This window comes from Lolium rigidum, chromosome 5 (assembly GCF_022539505.1).
Source record: "Lolium rigidum isolate FL_2022 chromosome 5, APGP_CSIRO_Lrig_0.1, whole genome shotgun sequence".
NCBI classification, from domain to species: Eukaryota; Viridiplantae; Streptophyta; class Magnoliopsida; order Poales; family Poaceae; genus Lolium; species Lolium rigidum.
Window position 1 is genome coordinate 17,609,694 of NC_061512.1, and position 16,101 is coordinate 17,625,794.

At 45.1% G+C, this 16,101-nt stretch overlaps 1 protein-coding gene across 2 annotated transcripts; it reads left to right on the top strand.

Moving 5' to 3' along the window:
• The first annotated feature begins 1,447 nt into the window (after window positions 1–1,447).
• Window positions 1,448–8,277, top strand: LOC124652921 (gamma-tubulin complex component 5-like). Of its 2 annotated transcripts, none has more exons than XM_047191967.1 (16): window positions 1,448–1,603; window positions 2,727–2,987; window positions 3,097–3,191; window positions 3,601–3,763; window positions 3,843–3,953; window positions 4,846–5,937; window positions 6,023–6,175; window positions 6,258–6,357; window positions 6,515–6,609; window positions 6,685–6,858; window positions 6,936–6,992; window positions 7,071–7,142; window positions 7,284–7,382; window positions 7,463–7,594; window positions 7,683–7,856; window positions 7,956–8,277. In XM_047191967.1, the coding sequence occupies exons 1-16, from the start codon at window positions 1,448–1,450 to the stop codon at window positions 8,094–8,096; spliced, it is 3,075 nt and encodes a 1,024-aa protein (XP_047047923.1). In that variant the 3' UTR covers window positions 8,097–8,277. The 2 variants fall into 2 exon arrangements, with proteins under 2 accessions (XP_047047923.1, XP_047047924.1); XM_047191968.1 differs by having other exon boundaries at window positions 6,059–6,175.
• Window positions 8,278–16,101: the final 7,824 nt, after the last annotated feature.

The following is a 16,101-nucleotide window of genomic DNA, read 5'->3' on the forward strand; positions in this document are numbered from 1 at the left end:
ACCATTATCATTACAACGTCCACGTCCACGACCCATGCCTGGCCACACCCTTATCTGACATGCTAGGTAGCCCTGAGTTTTTTTTTGAAAACCAAAGCCACCTGAGGGTGCAAGCCATCCCCATGCTCCTTATATACGTGTGCATGCATACCGCAAAAAAAACACCAGATAGGTAATTTTTTTATACTTGATGAGGAAAGTTCTCTTCTCCATCCTCGAACAATTGATACAACACTATTCAGTTGATTCCGGACATCCTCTCGAATCCTATAGAAGTTTCCCGCATAATAATAAAAGTAGGTTAAAAAAACACAAACTCTCTAACTTTCGAATCCAACACTTTAAGCATGCTTTTATACCCATGAGGAGAACCATGGATCTACACCCACAAACTCAAGTAACTAAGCTCAATGATTGATGGGTTAGTGAAGCCGCCATATGTGGCGAAGAGTACTCGTATGGCATAAGAAAGTCCACGAGCCTTCTTTTGTAATTTTCTCCAATCTCCCAAGCACGGGAATTTCCTAATGAACAAATTATCTCCCAGAGTTCCCATCTTCGCCTCTTATGCCGTAACTCACGCCGATCGCATGTTTTTGAAAAAAAGAGTAGTGACTGGACTCACGATCAATATGAAGCCTAGTGACAATAAGCCACTGATTGTCTTCCTGAGCCGGCAGTTACTGATATTAGAATAGCACATCATCTAGATCTTTCTCATGCACCCGCATCATCGATTCCAGATCGCCTTGGTTCGCCATCCCCTAACAACAAGCTTTCGTTGGTTGCCATACGAGAAGCTAGGCCAAGCCCAATACTTGCAAACCCTAAACCACGAGGTGGTCGCCAATGTCGAGCATGAATACTAGGACAATCCCTTGATCGACCTGAGCGACCGCGGCCTAGTAGGAGAAGGAAAGATCTCAGCTTCGAGGATGACGAGAGGGAAAAAGACAGAGGGAGATTAATCATTTTTAAAAAACCTGGTGCATTTGGGGCATTTTTGTAATTTATTATTTGTACTGTTTTGGCATAATTAAGGTGTTACTCTTTTTTAGGGGAATTAAGGTGTTACTCATTTCAATTTGTGTGCTGTGGGCTGCTTGAAATTTAAAACGTTTGCATTCCAACCCAATTTCACGGTCGACAGTGACTCAACACGGACTTCCAGCCCATGTCAAAAAAAAAAACACGGACTTCCAGCCCCCCGGATCGAGCGCCGGCGCCCGCTTTTCAGTTCTCTCGCCTCGCCGGCGGCGTCCTCCGCCGCCTCCCTCCCTTCTCCATTCCTCCATTCCAGTTTCCCAGCCCCCGGCACTCCCATTTCGCCCGCCCACGAGCCGCGCCCTAACCCCAACCCAAGCGGCGGCGCTCCCCGCATCCCCGCCCGCCCCTCCCGCCCCCCGCCGCCGCCCGCAGACCTACCCCCTCCGCTCGCCCGCAGACCATGCCCCCTGTCTCCATGGTCCTTCCTCCGCAACCCGCGGGACACCCGGAGGCCGATGTTACCGAGAGCTTCATACACAAGCTCCAGCTGAGCGTCTCCAGGGGCCTCCCCCACGCGGCGCCGGTTCCATCCCGCAGGACGGAGGAGCACGAGCTGGTAACCATTTCTCTCTGCCGATTGTGGTGCTCTCAGCGTGTTTGGTAAACGGAGGGCAGGGATTACGGAGTTCGTATGGGTAATGGGCAGGCAGGGGAAGTTATCATCTACTCCCATTCCACTGTTTGGTAGTATTTGATGGGGATTATATGGGGTGTTGCCCAATCGTCTTTCTCTTCTATTGTATCTATCAGATTGATTTTTCTTTTCTTTTCTTGCAAAGTGTAGCATCAGAAACCAGAAGTGCACAATGTAGCAAACTCATTTTTTGCAAGCCTCTCGCTCAATCAAACAAGTGAAGAGACTGTATACTAACAAGAAAAGTTGATCTCAAAGAAAAACAAGAAAAGTTCATACAGCAAAAAAAAAAAGAAATGTTGTCATACCACAATAAAATGACCACAGTACAATCCTGGGCAGATAGAAACGAGACAAAATAAGACATAACAGGAGAACAATACAATCCAGTTGATCAGCATATGAACAAATATCCTCCATTGATGAGTTCTAAATTAGGTGTTATCCTGTGCTTGAGCAACATTCTTCTTATTAGGTTCACTAGTGGGTTTTGCTTTGCATCTACAGGAGATTCATCTTCTGCCACTTCCTCTTCTCCAGGACCCTTAGCACTTCCTCCTTGAGCCAAACCACTGGCATACACCTCACAAAGTTTGTCAAAATTGACCATGGGCTTCATGTACAGAGGACCTGCTCCCTTCCAGATCGGGTGGCACTTGACCTTGGCGATTTCACGGGAGAAGGAGAGTTGCAGACTTATATAAAGAGGATTTTCCCGCGAACTGGGAAAGATTTTCGCGTTTTTTTTCTTCTTTGCCTTCCTTCCATAGCGCGGAATTTGTTCAGCTAACACGAGAAGTTTTTTCTTTGTCAAATTCCCTATCTCGATCCAATTACCACGTCCCCCCAGGGAAGAAATATGAGGGAGTTGCCCTCTGCAATTCCCCTTCCCCTTCCTGCCACAACTCCCACTCCCCCGAACCATATGATGGCTATTTAGTCTCATACCCCCTTAATTCCCATTCCCTACTTAAAAATCCCTCCAACCAAACACGCTGTCTGCTTCTACTTCAGATTCATGCTCATGAGTTGGCACTGTTTGCAGGTCAAAAGTGTCTTCCAGGTGCTCCAAGGTTTCGAGACGCTGTTGCTCTGCTGGGACAAGAATGTTCCGGCATACTGCGAGAAGGCGGGGACGTACGTGTCGCACCTGTCGCGGGCGAGCCTCGGGTCCGTGCTGAAGCCATTTCTGTTCGCCGCGACGTGCTTGAAGAGAGTGGAGCTCTTCGTCGGGAGAGTCAGGTCGTGCGGTCACGGGACTCCGACGCTGAATGCCTTTGCTAGCGCAGTCGATTCCTGGCTTACGGTGAGTGAGCTCGCGTTTCGTGATGTGCCTTAAATTAACTTGGCTAGTATGTGTAGATGATTTTTGCTAATTACAAGGTTGTAATGGCTGTCTGTCATTTTAACACCAGAGGCTCCGGGAAGCAGCTCTGAAGGAGGAAGAGGAGTTGTTTCTCTCGGTCGATCGGACTGTGACTCTTCTGGGGTTGGCCGATTCTTTGTCAAGGTTGCGCTTCAGTGAATTGTTTGCTATTTCTGTTCATTCACTTTGCGATTCGTTTGTAGTATGTGCCTAGTGCAGGCTTTGTGTTTATCATGTCTTGTCAAGGAAATTGTTGTATAATAAAACCTCTACTTGCAATGTCATGTGTCCTGCTAATACCTATGTCCATCCTCATCGATGAAGTTTGGTAGAATTTAGGGACATTAGCAATTGTGTGTAATGTGGTAAGGCAAGGAGCGTCTGACTTCTTCTTTTTCTTTTCCCTTCGTTTAGTTGTTGAAAGTCAAAATGGGGTACAAATTGGCAGCTCATAGTTTTGATTGGCAGTGATGGTGTTTTTCATGTAATCTCTAGTATTTGAATTGCTTAAATGTGTAGTCATCATTCACTGATACTATAAAACTTCTTGCAGTTTATGTTCGGGAGCAGAACATTTGTATCAAGTTGTGCATGGAGCCGTGCCAGATGGCTTTTGGATTTCTGGAGCAAACATTGCATCTAGTGAAGTGGCAGTCCATGTTGTGAACCATATTTTTAACAAGTTAAACACAATCTGTCTTGTGGAAGATGGCCAGGTTGCAACAAGACCCAATTGCGCAAAATCTGTTAGTATGTTTCTTTTCACTAACCTTGCATTTTAAATCTAAATTTCAGGGTGAGCCATATCACATGCTGCTAGTGATATTTGCTGGTACCTTGTTACCTTATCTTCAGTGCCTTGATTCCTGGCTGTATGATGGTATTCTTGATGACCCTTATGAAGAGGTATTGAAGGAAAAAAATTTGTAACTGTTTTTCAGAGATGATTTATTCTTCCAATTTTTTTTGTCAAATGTTGAAGCGCTAACATAAGACTGATCTGTCTTTTTTTTGGCTGACCTTAGTTACTTGCATTCCTCGATATTGAACAAAGTGAGAGAGTGCCATTGCTAATTCGATAATCTATAAACCTTGTAGACTTCTGCAAAGACGTAATTAATCATTTGCTTCCCCTTATGTTCTGGTTGGAGTCTCTAGGGTCCTGATCCCGGACTGTAGGGCACCCTGGTTGATACTCCGGTATAAATATATCTTCATATATGCTTATGCATAGGCTTGTTCAAAAACAGTTTCATGTGTCCTGACCCCTACTGTAGGTTACCCTGATTGATACACTCGGATAAATATTGTCTTTATATATGCTTATGCATATGCCTGTTTAAAAACAATTTCAAGTGAAACCATAGAAACTGGTTGGAAGTAGTCTAGTTCAGCTTCATTTTTGCTTGCAAACTCATCCACCACGCTAGTACATAAAGTTGAATATCTGGTTTACACGGTTTAAACTCAAACCGTTTTTAACATCTCAACTTGGGCGGCTAGGCGCATCCCAAATCATTATGTCCAGCCATTTGTAGTATGAGCTTAGTTTTCTTTGTTGTGTGAAATTTTACTGTTCTCGGCCTAATGCTTATGTTTTGTAAGTCTTATATACTCATGTTGAAATGTCCGCTGGAAGTTTACTAAATTACCATGCAATATTACACAGTTAAACATTACATTGGTTATACCAGCTTATTATAACCCTGTAGGGATTCGATAAGGATTTAACTTTTTTTGCATTGCGGGTTGAATTTAAAGGTCTGCTGTTTTGATTTCTGAATATCTTATTCTGTAGATGTTCTTCTATGCAAATAGTGCAGTTACGATTGATCAACCAGCCTTCTGGGAAATGAGCTATATGCTCAAAGTAAGAGGATCACAATCGGACAACTCGTCAACTCTAACTGACAATGAATCTATCAGGGCAATTGAATCAAGCAAGCAGGGACCAACTAATACAGGAGCTTTCTTGAAAGCCAGTAATCAAGGTCATATGGACATAATATGTCCGGTCTTTTTGAAGGATATGGCAAGGGCCATTGTATCTGCTGGAAAATCATTTCAGCTTGTTCAGCATGTTCAAAGCACACACCATGTTCGAACCAATGATGGCACAAATGGTTTTGATGTTGATCAGTGTTCCAATCATGCTAGTCGACAGAATCGGCCAGACATATTACTGTCTACAGCTCAGTTTGGACATGATGCTCGTGAATTGGGACTCTTAACTTTGTCTGAGATTTTCTTGATATGCTTATCTGGTCTGTTAGAAAATGGTGACCATGTTTATGAAGATTTAAGAAAGCTGCGCACTTGTAGTGCTCCAGATGTCAAGGCTTTTTTGGAACGTAAGGGTGACACACAAGGAACAGAGGAGGCCTGTTCAGAAAGTAGCTCCGAAAAGACTTGGTTGAAGCTCCTAAGAGATGCTATCGCAGGAAGAGAATATGATGGTATGCTGAAAACCTTGTCCAAAGATGCTGTTACAAGGGATCCTACACTCGTCCATGGATACCTGCATGATGCATGTTCCAATACAGTAGAAAGCCCCTTCAGTCCATGTTGCTATGAAAATCCAGCCATCACTGCTTGCGAAGATGTACTGCGGAAGAATCAAAACTCTTGGAGTGACTTGAATATCTCTAAAACTTTTGACCTTCCTCCTCTGAATGATGATAACATGCGGAGGGCTATCTTTGGTGATCGCCAATCTGCTGGAACTAGCACCTGTGGTGATACAGAACCTACACCATCTTTTCCCAGACTAGACGGAACTGATTTTAAATTTGGTTTTCAGTTCGATAATTTGGAATATTCCCGCCAAGAAGATGATAGAAGGACCTTGGAGGAACTTTATGCATTTCCGACTCTTCTTCCATGTGCAAATGTAAGTTTTGCTTCTGAAGTATGGTTTTTTTTTGTTCATTATATTTTCTCATTAGCTATAAGCCTAAAACCCCAATGCCCTTCAGGAAAATGTCCCATTGTCAGAGATCTTACCTTTGCAGAAAGATAGTACACTTGCGTCAAGAGTTCTGAAGTTTATTCAGAGCATGAATTTGAAAGACCCTCTCCACCCAGTGGGTATTATCCAAGAATGCCTTTCTAAATGTATAAAGAAGCAGGTCTGCTCAATAGTTTTACTTGCATTCCATTTCATGTTAGTCTATCTGTATAAAAGGTTTGTACTTTCTTCCCCTTCATTAGGTGGATCACATTGGTAAGCAAATCCTGTGCAAGCTAATGGGCGAATGGAGATTGATGGACGAACTGCTTGTATTACGAGCTATCTATTTGCTAGGATCAGGTGTGCCCGCCAGTCGGTTTTAATATATTACTGTGTTTTTCCCGCACAGAAATTTTTTCACTACACAGAAAAGTAGGTTTCACTTAGGAAATGGATATTCTTTTGACAATGAGTAATAATATAAATATGTTCTGAATGATCCAACTTGAGTCTTCAGGTGACATGCTGCAGCAGTTTCTGATAACAATTTTTGATAAGCTTGATAAAGGAAGTTCCTGGGATGATGACTTTGAGTTGAATACTTTGTTGCAGGTGATTACTTAGCAAATCTACTTTATGTTTAGCATTTGTGTCCATCATTATTCTTACATTAATCCTTGTTTGCAGGAATCCATAAGATATTCAGCTGATAAAATGCTCCTAACTGCTCCAGATTCATTGGTTGTTTCACTAGCAAAGCATGACCCGCGACATGATGAGGAAAGTGCATCGAACTCCAGAAAAGGTCGTGCACAGGGTTTTGGCATTGATGCACTTGATGTGCTTAACTTCACGTATAAGGTATTTCCCAGATACCTTCAAGGATTATCTGTGTTATTTGCTGCGCTTTACTGTTCTCATGTATGTTGGTGGTGCAGGTGTCTTGGCCTCTTGATCTGATTGCCAATACAGAGTCTCTGAAGAAGTACAATAAGGTAGTTAATTTTTTTACAGATATTAGTACTTAACAGAGTGCCATGTATATGATGGTGTTGGTTATTTTGCTGGACCAGGTGATGGGATTCTTACTGAAGGTCAAGCGTGCAAAGTTTGTTCTGGACGAAACCCGAAAGTGGATGTGGAAGGTACTCTTTCATTAAATCATCTTGTGCTACTTCTTTTTTGCAGTTGGTGTAGTGTAGTATTGAGAATTGGATAATTAGATCTGCTCTATCTTGCCAGTGTGCGAGCTTCATTCTGATGCATCGACCCTGTTCCTTTGGCAGGGCAGAGGCAGCACGGCACATAATTTTAAACAGCATTTGATAGTAGGGCAGAAGCTCCTCCATTTCGTTGATGCATTTCATCAATATGTCATGGACCGAGTGAGTTGGAACAGGTTTGATCCATTTCATTATATGAGACTATCATCACTGTCTGAATTCGATCTCGTTTTCTTGAGCAGGTGTATCATAGTGCATGGACTGAGCTCTGCAACGGCATGGCATCTGCCACTACGCTGGACGAAGTCATGGAAGTTCATGAATCATATCTTTCTTCTATTCAGAGACAATGTTTTGTGGCCTCGGATAAACTGGTGAGAATATTTCTCATTCTTACGAAAACCAAAGCTCAGTCCCAAACTTCCGATAACAAATGAGAATGTTTGTTAATGCGTGCTGCAGTGGGCCCTTATCGCTAGCCGAGTCAAGACTATACTAGGACTGGCGCTAGACTTCCACAACGTGGAGCAAACTCTCGGTACAGGAGGAACCGCTCCAGCTGTTAGGGCAAGATGTGAGATGGAGCTAGATCGGATCGAGAAGCAGTTCGATGAGTGCGTTGTGTTCCTCTTGAGGGTTGGTTTCCATCTTTACTCCATCGAAATCTGAAGATCTCTTTGCGCTGACTGAAATGTATGGTGTGTCGGTAGATTAACTCTTGAAATTTATTTGCAGATCCTTTCTTTCAAGCTCAACGTGGGCCACTTTCCCCATCTGGCGGATCTGGTCACGAGGATCAACTACAATCACTATTACATGTCTGACACTGGAAGCTTCTCCGCGATCCCTGGGTCCCGCCCGCGACAGCAGCCTTGATAGGATTGTAGGTGATTTTTGTGTACAGTTGTGTGGAATGTATATACCAGGGTTCAGTTGTACTAGTGACAGCAGTTCCGGAATTCCTTAAGTTTTACAACACAATTGTGAGGATGCAACTTTCTTTTACCAAGTTGCAATGTAGTAGTATGTGTGAATATATTTGGTTTTGAGTTGACAGGTTGGGTTTCTCTCGTGTGAGAAAAAATAGTTGCAATATGTGTGCACAAGTGATGTTTTGGAATGGCTTCACCGCTTCCAAAAGATGTCTTTGGTACTAAGATCTCACTTAGTGCCATACCAAATTCCAAAGGGAAGATCATTAAGTGTATAAACAAAATCCTCTGAACTCTTGGGGTGTAGTATTTACCAAACTCTGTTTGAAAACACATGACATCTCAGAAATACAGTCTTCATCATACAACTTTGACATTACATTTGGTGAGTTATAAACTGCAGCCTGGAATGATAAAGCTCCATAGCATACGCTTTCGTACCGTCTAGGGTAGAGGCACCTGTCAAAAGATTGCCTTTGTACAATCGAAGCACTCTCAACTATAGACACATTTATAGGAAGAGTTATAAATCCTACCTTCATTTGAGATTTTGAGCAACTGCATTCACATTCCTATAACATTTTAATTTGCATACAACCATACTATAGTGATGGGCACAGCTGCACAATAGTATATATCTCAATTTTAGATGATAGAATATACCGTTATCCTCTCTTCGAAATGTTCAGATTACACACCACCACGAGACGAGTCGTGGACACACCAGACAGTGCAAAATCACAGCCTGTCGTTGGTAAACTTCAAGTCAAGCTTCTGAAATTGACTGTACAGTATATTACAAGTTCATGAGAACTTTCTAAGTAACAAATCTAAGGTAATTTTGCAATGAATAGCAGCAGCCAAATAGCTAATTGGGCTGTCATAGAAGCCCAACAGATCAAACATTCGGGTAGTCACGCACTTGATGGCAGTAGCTTCAACTTGTTCCTGACTTACACAAGGGTTTTTATTTTAACGACACGGCTGAAAACACCGTGTCGTAGAATAACTAAGACTTCTCGTGACTAGGAATGCCGGAATGATGTGGTGAAACACTTTCTCCAGGCTGGCCTCGGAACCGGCAAACAATCCTTTCTCATAGAAAAGGAAATCATTTGTTGAATGTGCGGACAGTGTCCGAAGTTAGCCATAGTGAGACTATGAGAGAGCAGAGACTGTTAACAAACATCCCCTGGTCTCTAACCCAATTAAGCAACAAAAACAACTGTACTTCAATAGAATTTAATCATGAAAGCACAAACACCAAATCCATGACACACCATAAACACGCAACTTCAGCAAAATAAAAAGTACAAATGGGGTAATCTGGACGTACCACATCTGCTTTCAAGCATTCAGCATTCTGCAATAGTAGCTCTGAATATTGTACTGCTTGAGATGAGAGCACATGGCTGCCTTGAGCACAGCTCACAGCTATCAGTAGAACATATATTTTCAGTCAGAAATTTCTAAATAAGAAAATAGAGAAACATACTCCGTAAATATATAGTCTACAACAATCTATACATCTGGCGTGGATGTGTGCCCAATATCCCAACAGCCGAACCACAACAATTATCAATATACTAATACAAAAATGAATTTTAATCCTTCGATCACAAGTACTCATGTCTCAGAATTTGGATGGTTAAAATTCAGCAGCTTTGACCGATAAGATGTACAAGAACTAATTAGACTGAAATAGCACTAGGTTTTATCATGGGGATTATTTTCATATTACACTAAAAATATTTTACTTTTAAGTTAGTTCATATATGTTTCTGCACTAAATCTTGTACCGCATCTTATCAACTAAGTGTAGTACATGTCAGGTCAGGAAGGACAGAGAACACCCACAAATGTTTGCTTGCTTCTTCTTGGCTAACGAAACATTCAAGACAAGACACCACATGCAAATTCCACTGGATGTCAGCAATATTCTAATACTTAATTATACCCTACCCAAAGTGGTAGTGGCTAGAAGCAGCAGCTGAGATTTCGTTTTGCTGCAACTGCCATACGTTAGTTTGATTCGGCCTTTGATAGAGAAAGTAGAAGCAACCATCCAAAAATACGTGCATTTAAATTGGAGTGAACTCACTTATTGCCTTCTTGAACTTATAATCCTAAAGTCCTGCAGAGGTAAAGAAACATGCCTGGTCTATAGGAGGAACTAATTCAGACAATTCATTCAAAAGGTGGAGCAGGTGAGATGTTTGAATCTAACTAGGAGCTAGGTTCAAGCTAAAAAAATAGATATTTCTGAGAGAGCATGATTCAAAAGAAGAGACTAGCTGACAAATCACACAGAAAGTAGTAACAACTAAAAATTAATAGTGCTCACAGAGAAAAGAGAAAAATCGATACAATTGTATATCTTTTCAACTCCAAATTACATATAAATTCAAGATGACTCAAACATTGTACCGAAAGCCATTTATTAAATAGCACATAGCATAGCCCATGTGTGAGATGAACTTCCAGACTAACTGTTTAGAGAAAACTCTTCAATCCAGCATGGGGTGTATGGAGAAGATTGGATTTCCTCCTGTTCATTAAGTAACTCTTTGAAATATGTATATTCCTTTGGGTAGATCTTTCCTAATTCTTCAATCTTCGAGCCATTTAAATGGTATGCGAGACATCTCCGTTCAAATGCACTCAGGAAGACAATCTCTTTATATGGGTGAAACCCAAGTATCCGAACGCTATGATAAAAATGATCATAATGCTCTTCATCATCTGACAAATACTCTTCAACAACATCTCCATTGTTAAGAGCATTATGATCGTTGGAGTCCCATTCCATTTTCTTTTCAACTGCAGATTTCTTGTTGTTTTCGAAGTAACAATGATCAACCATGTCTTCCTCTTCAACATCCTCGTCAGAGTTCCATTCAGTATTCTCTCCACTTGATGCTTTCTTGTTGTCTTCTGGGCAACTAGAAGCACGGAACTTGTTGTAGTTAATATCTTCTAAGATCCATCGAAATCTTCTATAAGCCCGGCGTACTAGCAGAGGCCTAAGATTTTTGTCATGCTTCAACATCCACTTGGTCTGACCACACGATTCATTAAGGATCCAAACTTGAAGCCAACACTTGCGCCGAGGCCAATACTTATTGACTGACACAGTGTACACCCCATGTTTTGATCTTACAATCTGATATGGGCAGTAGTGCTCTGTTGCATCGATTGGTGGTTTTATTACACGGTACGTATTATTTGACAATGATATTCTGCAAAAGAAAATCACTGTGTTAAAAAGAAACCGGTAAGATAAAAATTTAATCAAATATTTAACATAGAAAAGTACATACCTCATGAGAAAATTAGGCCTACAGTGAACATAAAGTGCTCCTCAGAAATAGACAGCGTTGAATCGCCCGAAACACTCTTCCATCTCACGGAGAGCCCCTACAGCATCCCCTTCTCGGACGAAATATTTCTCCTCCCAGTAACCCGACTTGGATGAGAACACATACATCTTGCAGTGGGACTGTGGCCATTCTGATTCCTCCATTGAGGGGTGTACCTCGCCTCTACGATGATAGGCACTCAAAGTAGGGATGTTAAACACCTCGTAGTAAGGTGATACCATGGGATCATAGACAAGATAGGTACTATAGCTCACACCACCTCCTGTAACGCTTTCATGCGGGCACGTCGGCAGAGTATGCCACCTTCGCGTCGCAGGGTTTACCACGTAGTTACCGCTGAGCAAGAGGAGCCCGTTGCAGTGATCTTTGATGTTGTAGTCGTCAAAATCAACGCAGTCCTGCTCCCAGAAATAGCCGCAATGGGGGCTGGCGGAGGGCAGGAAGCTGAGGTCGCCGCTGACGGCCGCGGAGGAGGATGGGCGGGCCAAGAATTCCGGGAACTTGTGCTCGTTGAAGTGGACGAAGAGGCCGGCGAGCGAGAGCGGGAGCAGGTCGGCCCGAAGGAGGCGGTGGCCGTCGACGGCATCGCGCCAGGCCTTGCAGACGCAGCGGGACGCGGCGATCCAGCGCGGCGGGACGCGGCGGAGGATGGCCGCGAGCACGTCCTCCGGCAGGCGCGCCGCCTGGTCCTCCATCTCCTCGTCCTCCCTGCCGTCGCCGCGAGGCTTCAGCCGCCGGTCCTCGTCGCCTGCCATCACCTCGCCGCGAGAGTACGATCCGGGGACTGGAGAACCTTGGATTTCTAAAAACCCTAGTGATCTTCCATTCTGATTTGATTTTTTTTTTTTGAGCGGTGAACTGACACTTTATTCAAGAATCAAAATGTTTGGGATACACAGACCATCAGGGGGCCCTATTAGCCAAACCTGACGTCCAAACTCAGCAGTAGTTGCTGATCGTGCCAGCCTATGAGCCTCCTGGTTCGAAGCTCTATTCTCATGCCTAAACGCAGCTTCACCAAAAGGACCAGAGTTTGCCTTAATTTCTTCAAGAATCATGCTGTACCTCCCAGCAAAAGGCCGCTGCATGTCATTCAGCACAGCAAGGCAATCAGTAGCAATGGTGACCCTTTGTAGGTGCAAGTCCTGGGCAAGTGCAAGGGCTTCCCTGCACGCCAGTGCCTCCATCACCGCCGGGTCAGTAATTCCCCAGATGGTTAACGTCGAGGCTCCCAGGAAAAGGCCGGTCTCATCTCTGCAGACCACACCAACCGCTCCCCCTGGCCTGGTCTTTGCCATGGCAGCGTCAACATTCAACTTTGCACACCCTGACCTGGGAGGGATCCACTTAGGATGTATTAGTTGAGCGGTTCCTGGGACCACTTTAGTCACAGAGTTGACGATATCAAGATCTCTGAGATACGCCTCAATAAAAAGGTGAGTCGACAGAGGACTTTGAAACACGTCTTCATGGATCATCTTCCGCCGCGCGTACCAGATCGCCCATAGAGTGACCGCGACTCTCGCGAAATCGCTCCTCGGTAGTGTCTCCATCAAATCAAAGAGCCACAGCTTCGCTGTGGGGCATTCGTTCATGCAGACATGCTCGGCAATCCCTTCGTCCGCTAGGGCCCAGACCGAGCGCGCGATCGCGCAGCTCAGGAGCGAGTGTCTCCAGGAGTCCTCCGCACCGCACAGCGAGCATGCACTTGTGTCGGCCATGTGCCTATGACGTCGCACGTCCCCGGTCGGTAAGGACTGGTGTGCCAGCCTCCAAAGAAAGATCCGAAGCTTAGATGGCACCTGGACCTTCCAAAGTCGTTGCCAGGCCTTGCCCTCCGCAGCGGTACCCGAGGACGCTGACCTTCCTTCAAGCCAGTCCTCTCTTCGCTTCTTAGTTTGAACTAGAAGGCGATAAACTGATCGGACTGTTAGGATTCCACTCTTCTCATAATGCCAGGCCCATCGGTCCTCCAACCTCCGGGTGCTGAGAGGGATAGACATGATTACTTCAACATCCATAGGCAAGAAAAACTCCTCCAGCAGCTCCTTCTTCCACACCGCTGAAGTATCATCAATGAAAGCGGACACCATTAGGGGTGGATCAGCCTTCAGACACGCCATAGGCCGGAGCATAAAATCACGCGGGAGCCAATTGTGGTGCCAAGCGTGAGTGTGCTCCCCGGTACCAATTCTGCTGATGAGGCCCTGCCTCATTGCATCCCTTCCTTCAACCAAAGCCCTCCAGATATGAGACGGGGAGGAGCCCAAATTAGCCTCCAAAAACTCTGAGTTAGGAAAGTAAACTGCCTTCAAGATTCTTGAGCTTAATGTGCTCGGGTTCTGGAGGATCCTCCAGGCTTGCCGAGCCAGCATTGCCAAGTTGAAGAGCTCAATATCACGGAAGCCCAGCCCTCCCGCGAATTTTGGCGAACACATGATCTCCCAGGACACCCAACAGGGCTTCCGAGTGCCTTCCTTGCTCCCCCACCAGAAGCTGCGAAGCATAGAGTTTATCGCTAAACAAAGTCCACGTGGCAGCTTGAAGCAAGACATGGAAAAAGTAGGAATTGCCTGCGCCACAGCTTTAATCAACACCTCCTTTCCTCCCGAGGCAAGAACTTGTTCCAGCCAACCTTGGACTATCTTCCAAATGCGATCTTTCAAATATTTGAATGATCCATTGGTTGACCTGCCCACATCTGATGGCATGCCAAGGTACTTCTCATTGAGAGTCTCGTTAGACACATCTAACGTGCCCTTTACCGCCGTGCGGCACCCCTCAGTGCATCCCTTGCTGAAGAACACCGATGATTTATCTCGGTTTATACGTTGACCTGAAGCATTACAGTATCTCTCCAAAATATCATTTATTTCTATGGCTCCCTCAACACTAGCTTTGATGAACAGCAGGCTATCATCCGCAAAAAGGAGGTGGTTCACTGCAGGAGCCGTGGGGGCCACCTTGATACCTTCAAGATGCGGTGATTGACGACTTTGTTTTAAGAGGCCAGAAAGGCCCTCTGCTGCCAACAAGAAGAGATAGGGGGATATGGGGTCACCTTGGCGAAGGCCCCTTGTAGGTCTGAACTCCTCCATAGGTGCTCCATTGAACAACACAGAGAAGGATACGGTTGAGACAAGGCTCATAATCAAGTCCACCCATCTGCGGTGGAAACCCATCCTCATCATGATAGCCCTAAGATAAGGCCATTCCACTCGGTCATATGCTTTGCGCATGTCAAGCTTCAACGCGCAGTGTTGATGTATCCTTGCTCCATTCCTTTTCATAAAGTGGAGGCACTCATATGCCGAGATGATGTTATCAGTAATCTGTCTCCCAGGGACAAATGCTGATTGTTCTTCGGAGATAATCTCCGGTAGAATTTCCTTCAGCCTATTAGCAAGGACCTTCGATGCAATTTTGTAGATGACATTGCACAGACTAATAGGGCGAAATTGACCCAGCTCCTCTGGTGATGCAACCTTCGGGATGAGGACAATGAAAGTCTTGTTAATACTTTCTGGGCTTTCTTCCCCACGGAGAACACGAAGAACCGCCGTGGTCACCTCCTCCCTGCACAGATCCCAGTGCTTCTGAAAAAACTGGGCTGGATAGCCATCTGGCCCCGGCGCCTTGAGTGGGAACATCTGGAACAGCGCTGTCTTAACCTCGGCCTCTTCAAAAGGCGCCATGAGCATATCATTCATAGCTGGAGTGACCGAGACTGGGACGGTATTGAGGACATCGTCCATGCCTACCGTCCCCTCCGAGGTATACAAACCCTCGTAGAACTCCTTGGCCATTTGGCCTAACTCCTCCTGGTCCTCGGTAACCGTTCCATCCGGGCGAGACAGACGGCAAATCTTGTTCTTTTTTCTCCTTCTGCTAGCTCTCATGTGAAAGAATTTAGTATTACGATCACCCTCCGCTAGCCATTGGATACGCGACCTCTGCCGCCACATGACTTCCTCCCTGTGTTGGAGTTCAATCAGGCGCTCCACAATCTTCAGCTCCTGATGGCTCGGACCCACTCTCACAGGTGATGCCCTCAGTTCTGCAAGTTGCTGTCGGAGTCCCTTCAGTTCCTTGCGCACACTACCAAACGTATCCCGGCCCCATGCTGATAGCGAGCCTGAGAGGCCCTCGAGCTTCCTCGCAAGGACGTGCATGGAGTCGCTCTTCTCCTGCCTCCAAGCATTTGCGATCATGGGCTGGAAGTCGTTGTGTGACTCCCACATTGCCTCATACCGGAAGACACGCTGCTTCTGCGAACCCACCTCCTCTGGCACATGGCGCAGAAGGATAGGAGAGTGATCGGACACCGCCGCCGTCAGGTGTTGGAGTGTAGCTAGGGGGTAGCGGTTGCTCCAACCGGCCGTAGCCAGAGCTCGGTCCAGCCTGACTCGACAGTATGTGCCTCCAGCGACCTTCTTTTCAAAGGTCCATGCTGTACCCGTATACCCCAGGTCCATTAGCTCGCACACATCAACTGTTTCTCTGAAAGCTTGGATCTGGGTATTGCTTCTTTCATTCACACCCACATGTTCCTCCCTAAGGAGTACCTCG

What these genes read in the sequence shown, in the direction of transcription:
- LOC124652921 (XM_047191967.1), top strand. Translation starts at nt 1,448, where the DNA reads ATGCCCCCTGTCTCCATGGTCCTTCCTCCGCAACCCGCGGGACACCCG. An exon ending in GTCTTGTGGAAGATGGCCAG is followed by an intron (nt 3,764 to 3,842) that starts GTTGCAACAAGA and finishes TCTAAATTTCAG; the next exon opens with GGTGAGCCATATCACATGCT. An exon ending in TATCTATTTGCTAGGATCAG is followed by an intron (nt 6,358 to 6,514) that starts GTGTGCCCGCCA and finishes TTGAGTCTTCAG; the next exon opens with GTGACATGCTGCAGCAGTTT.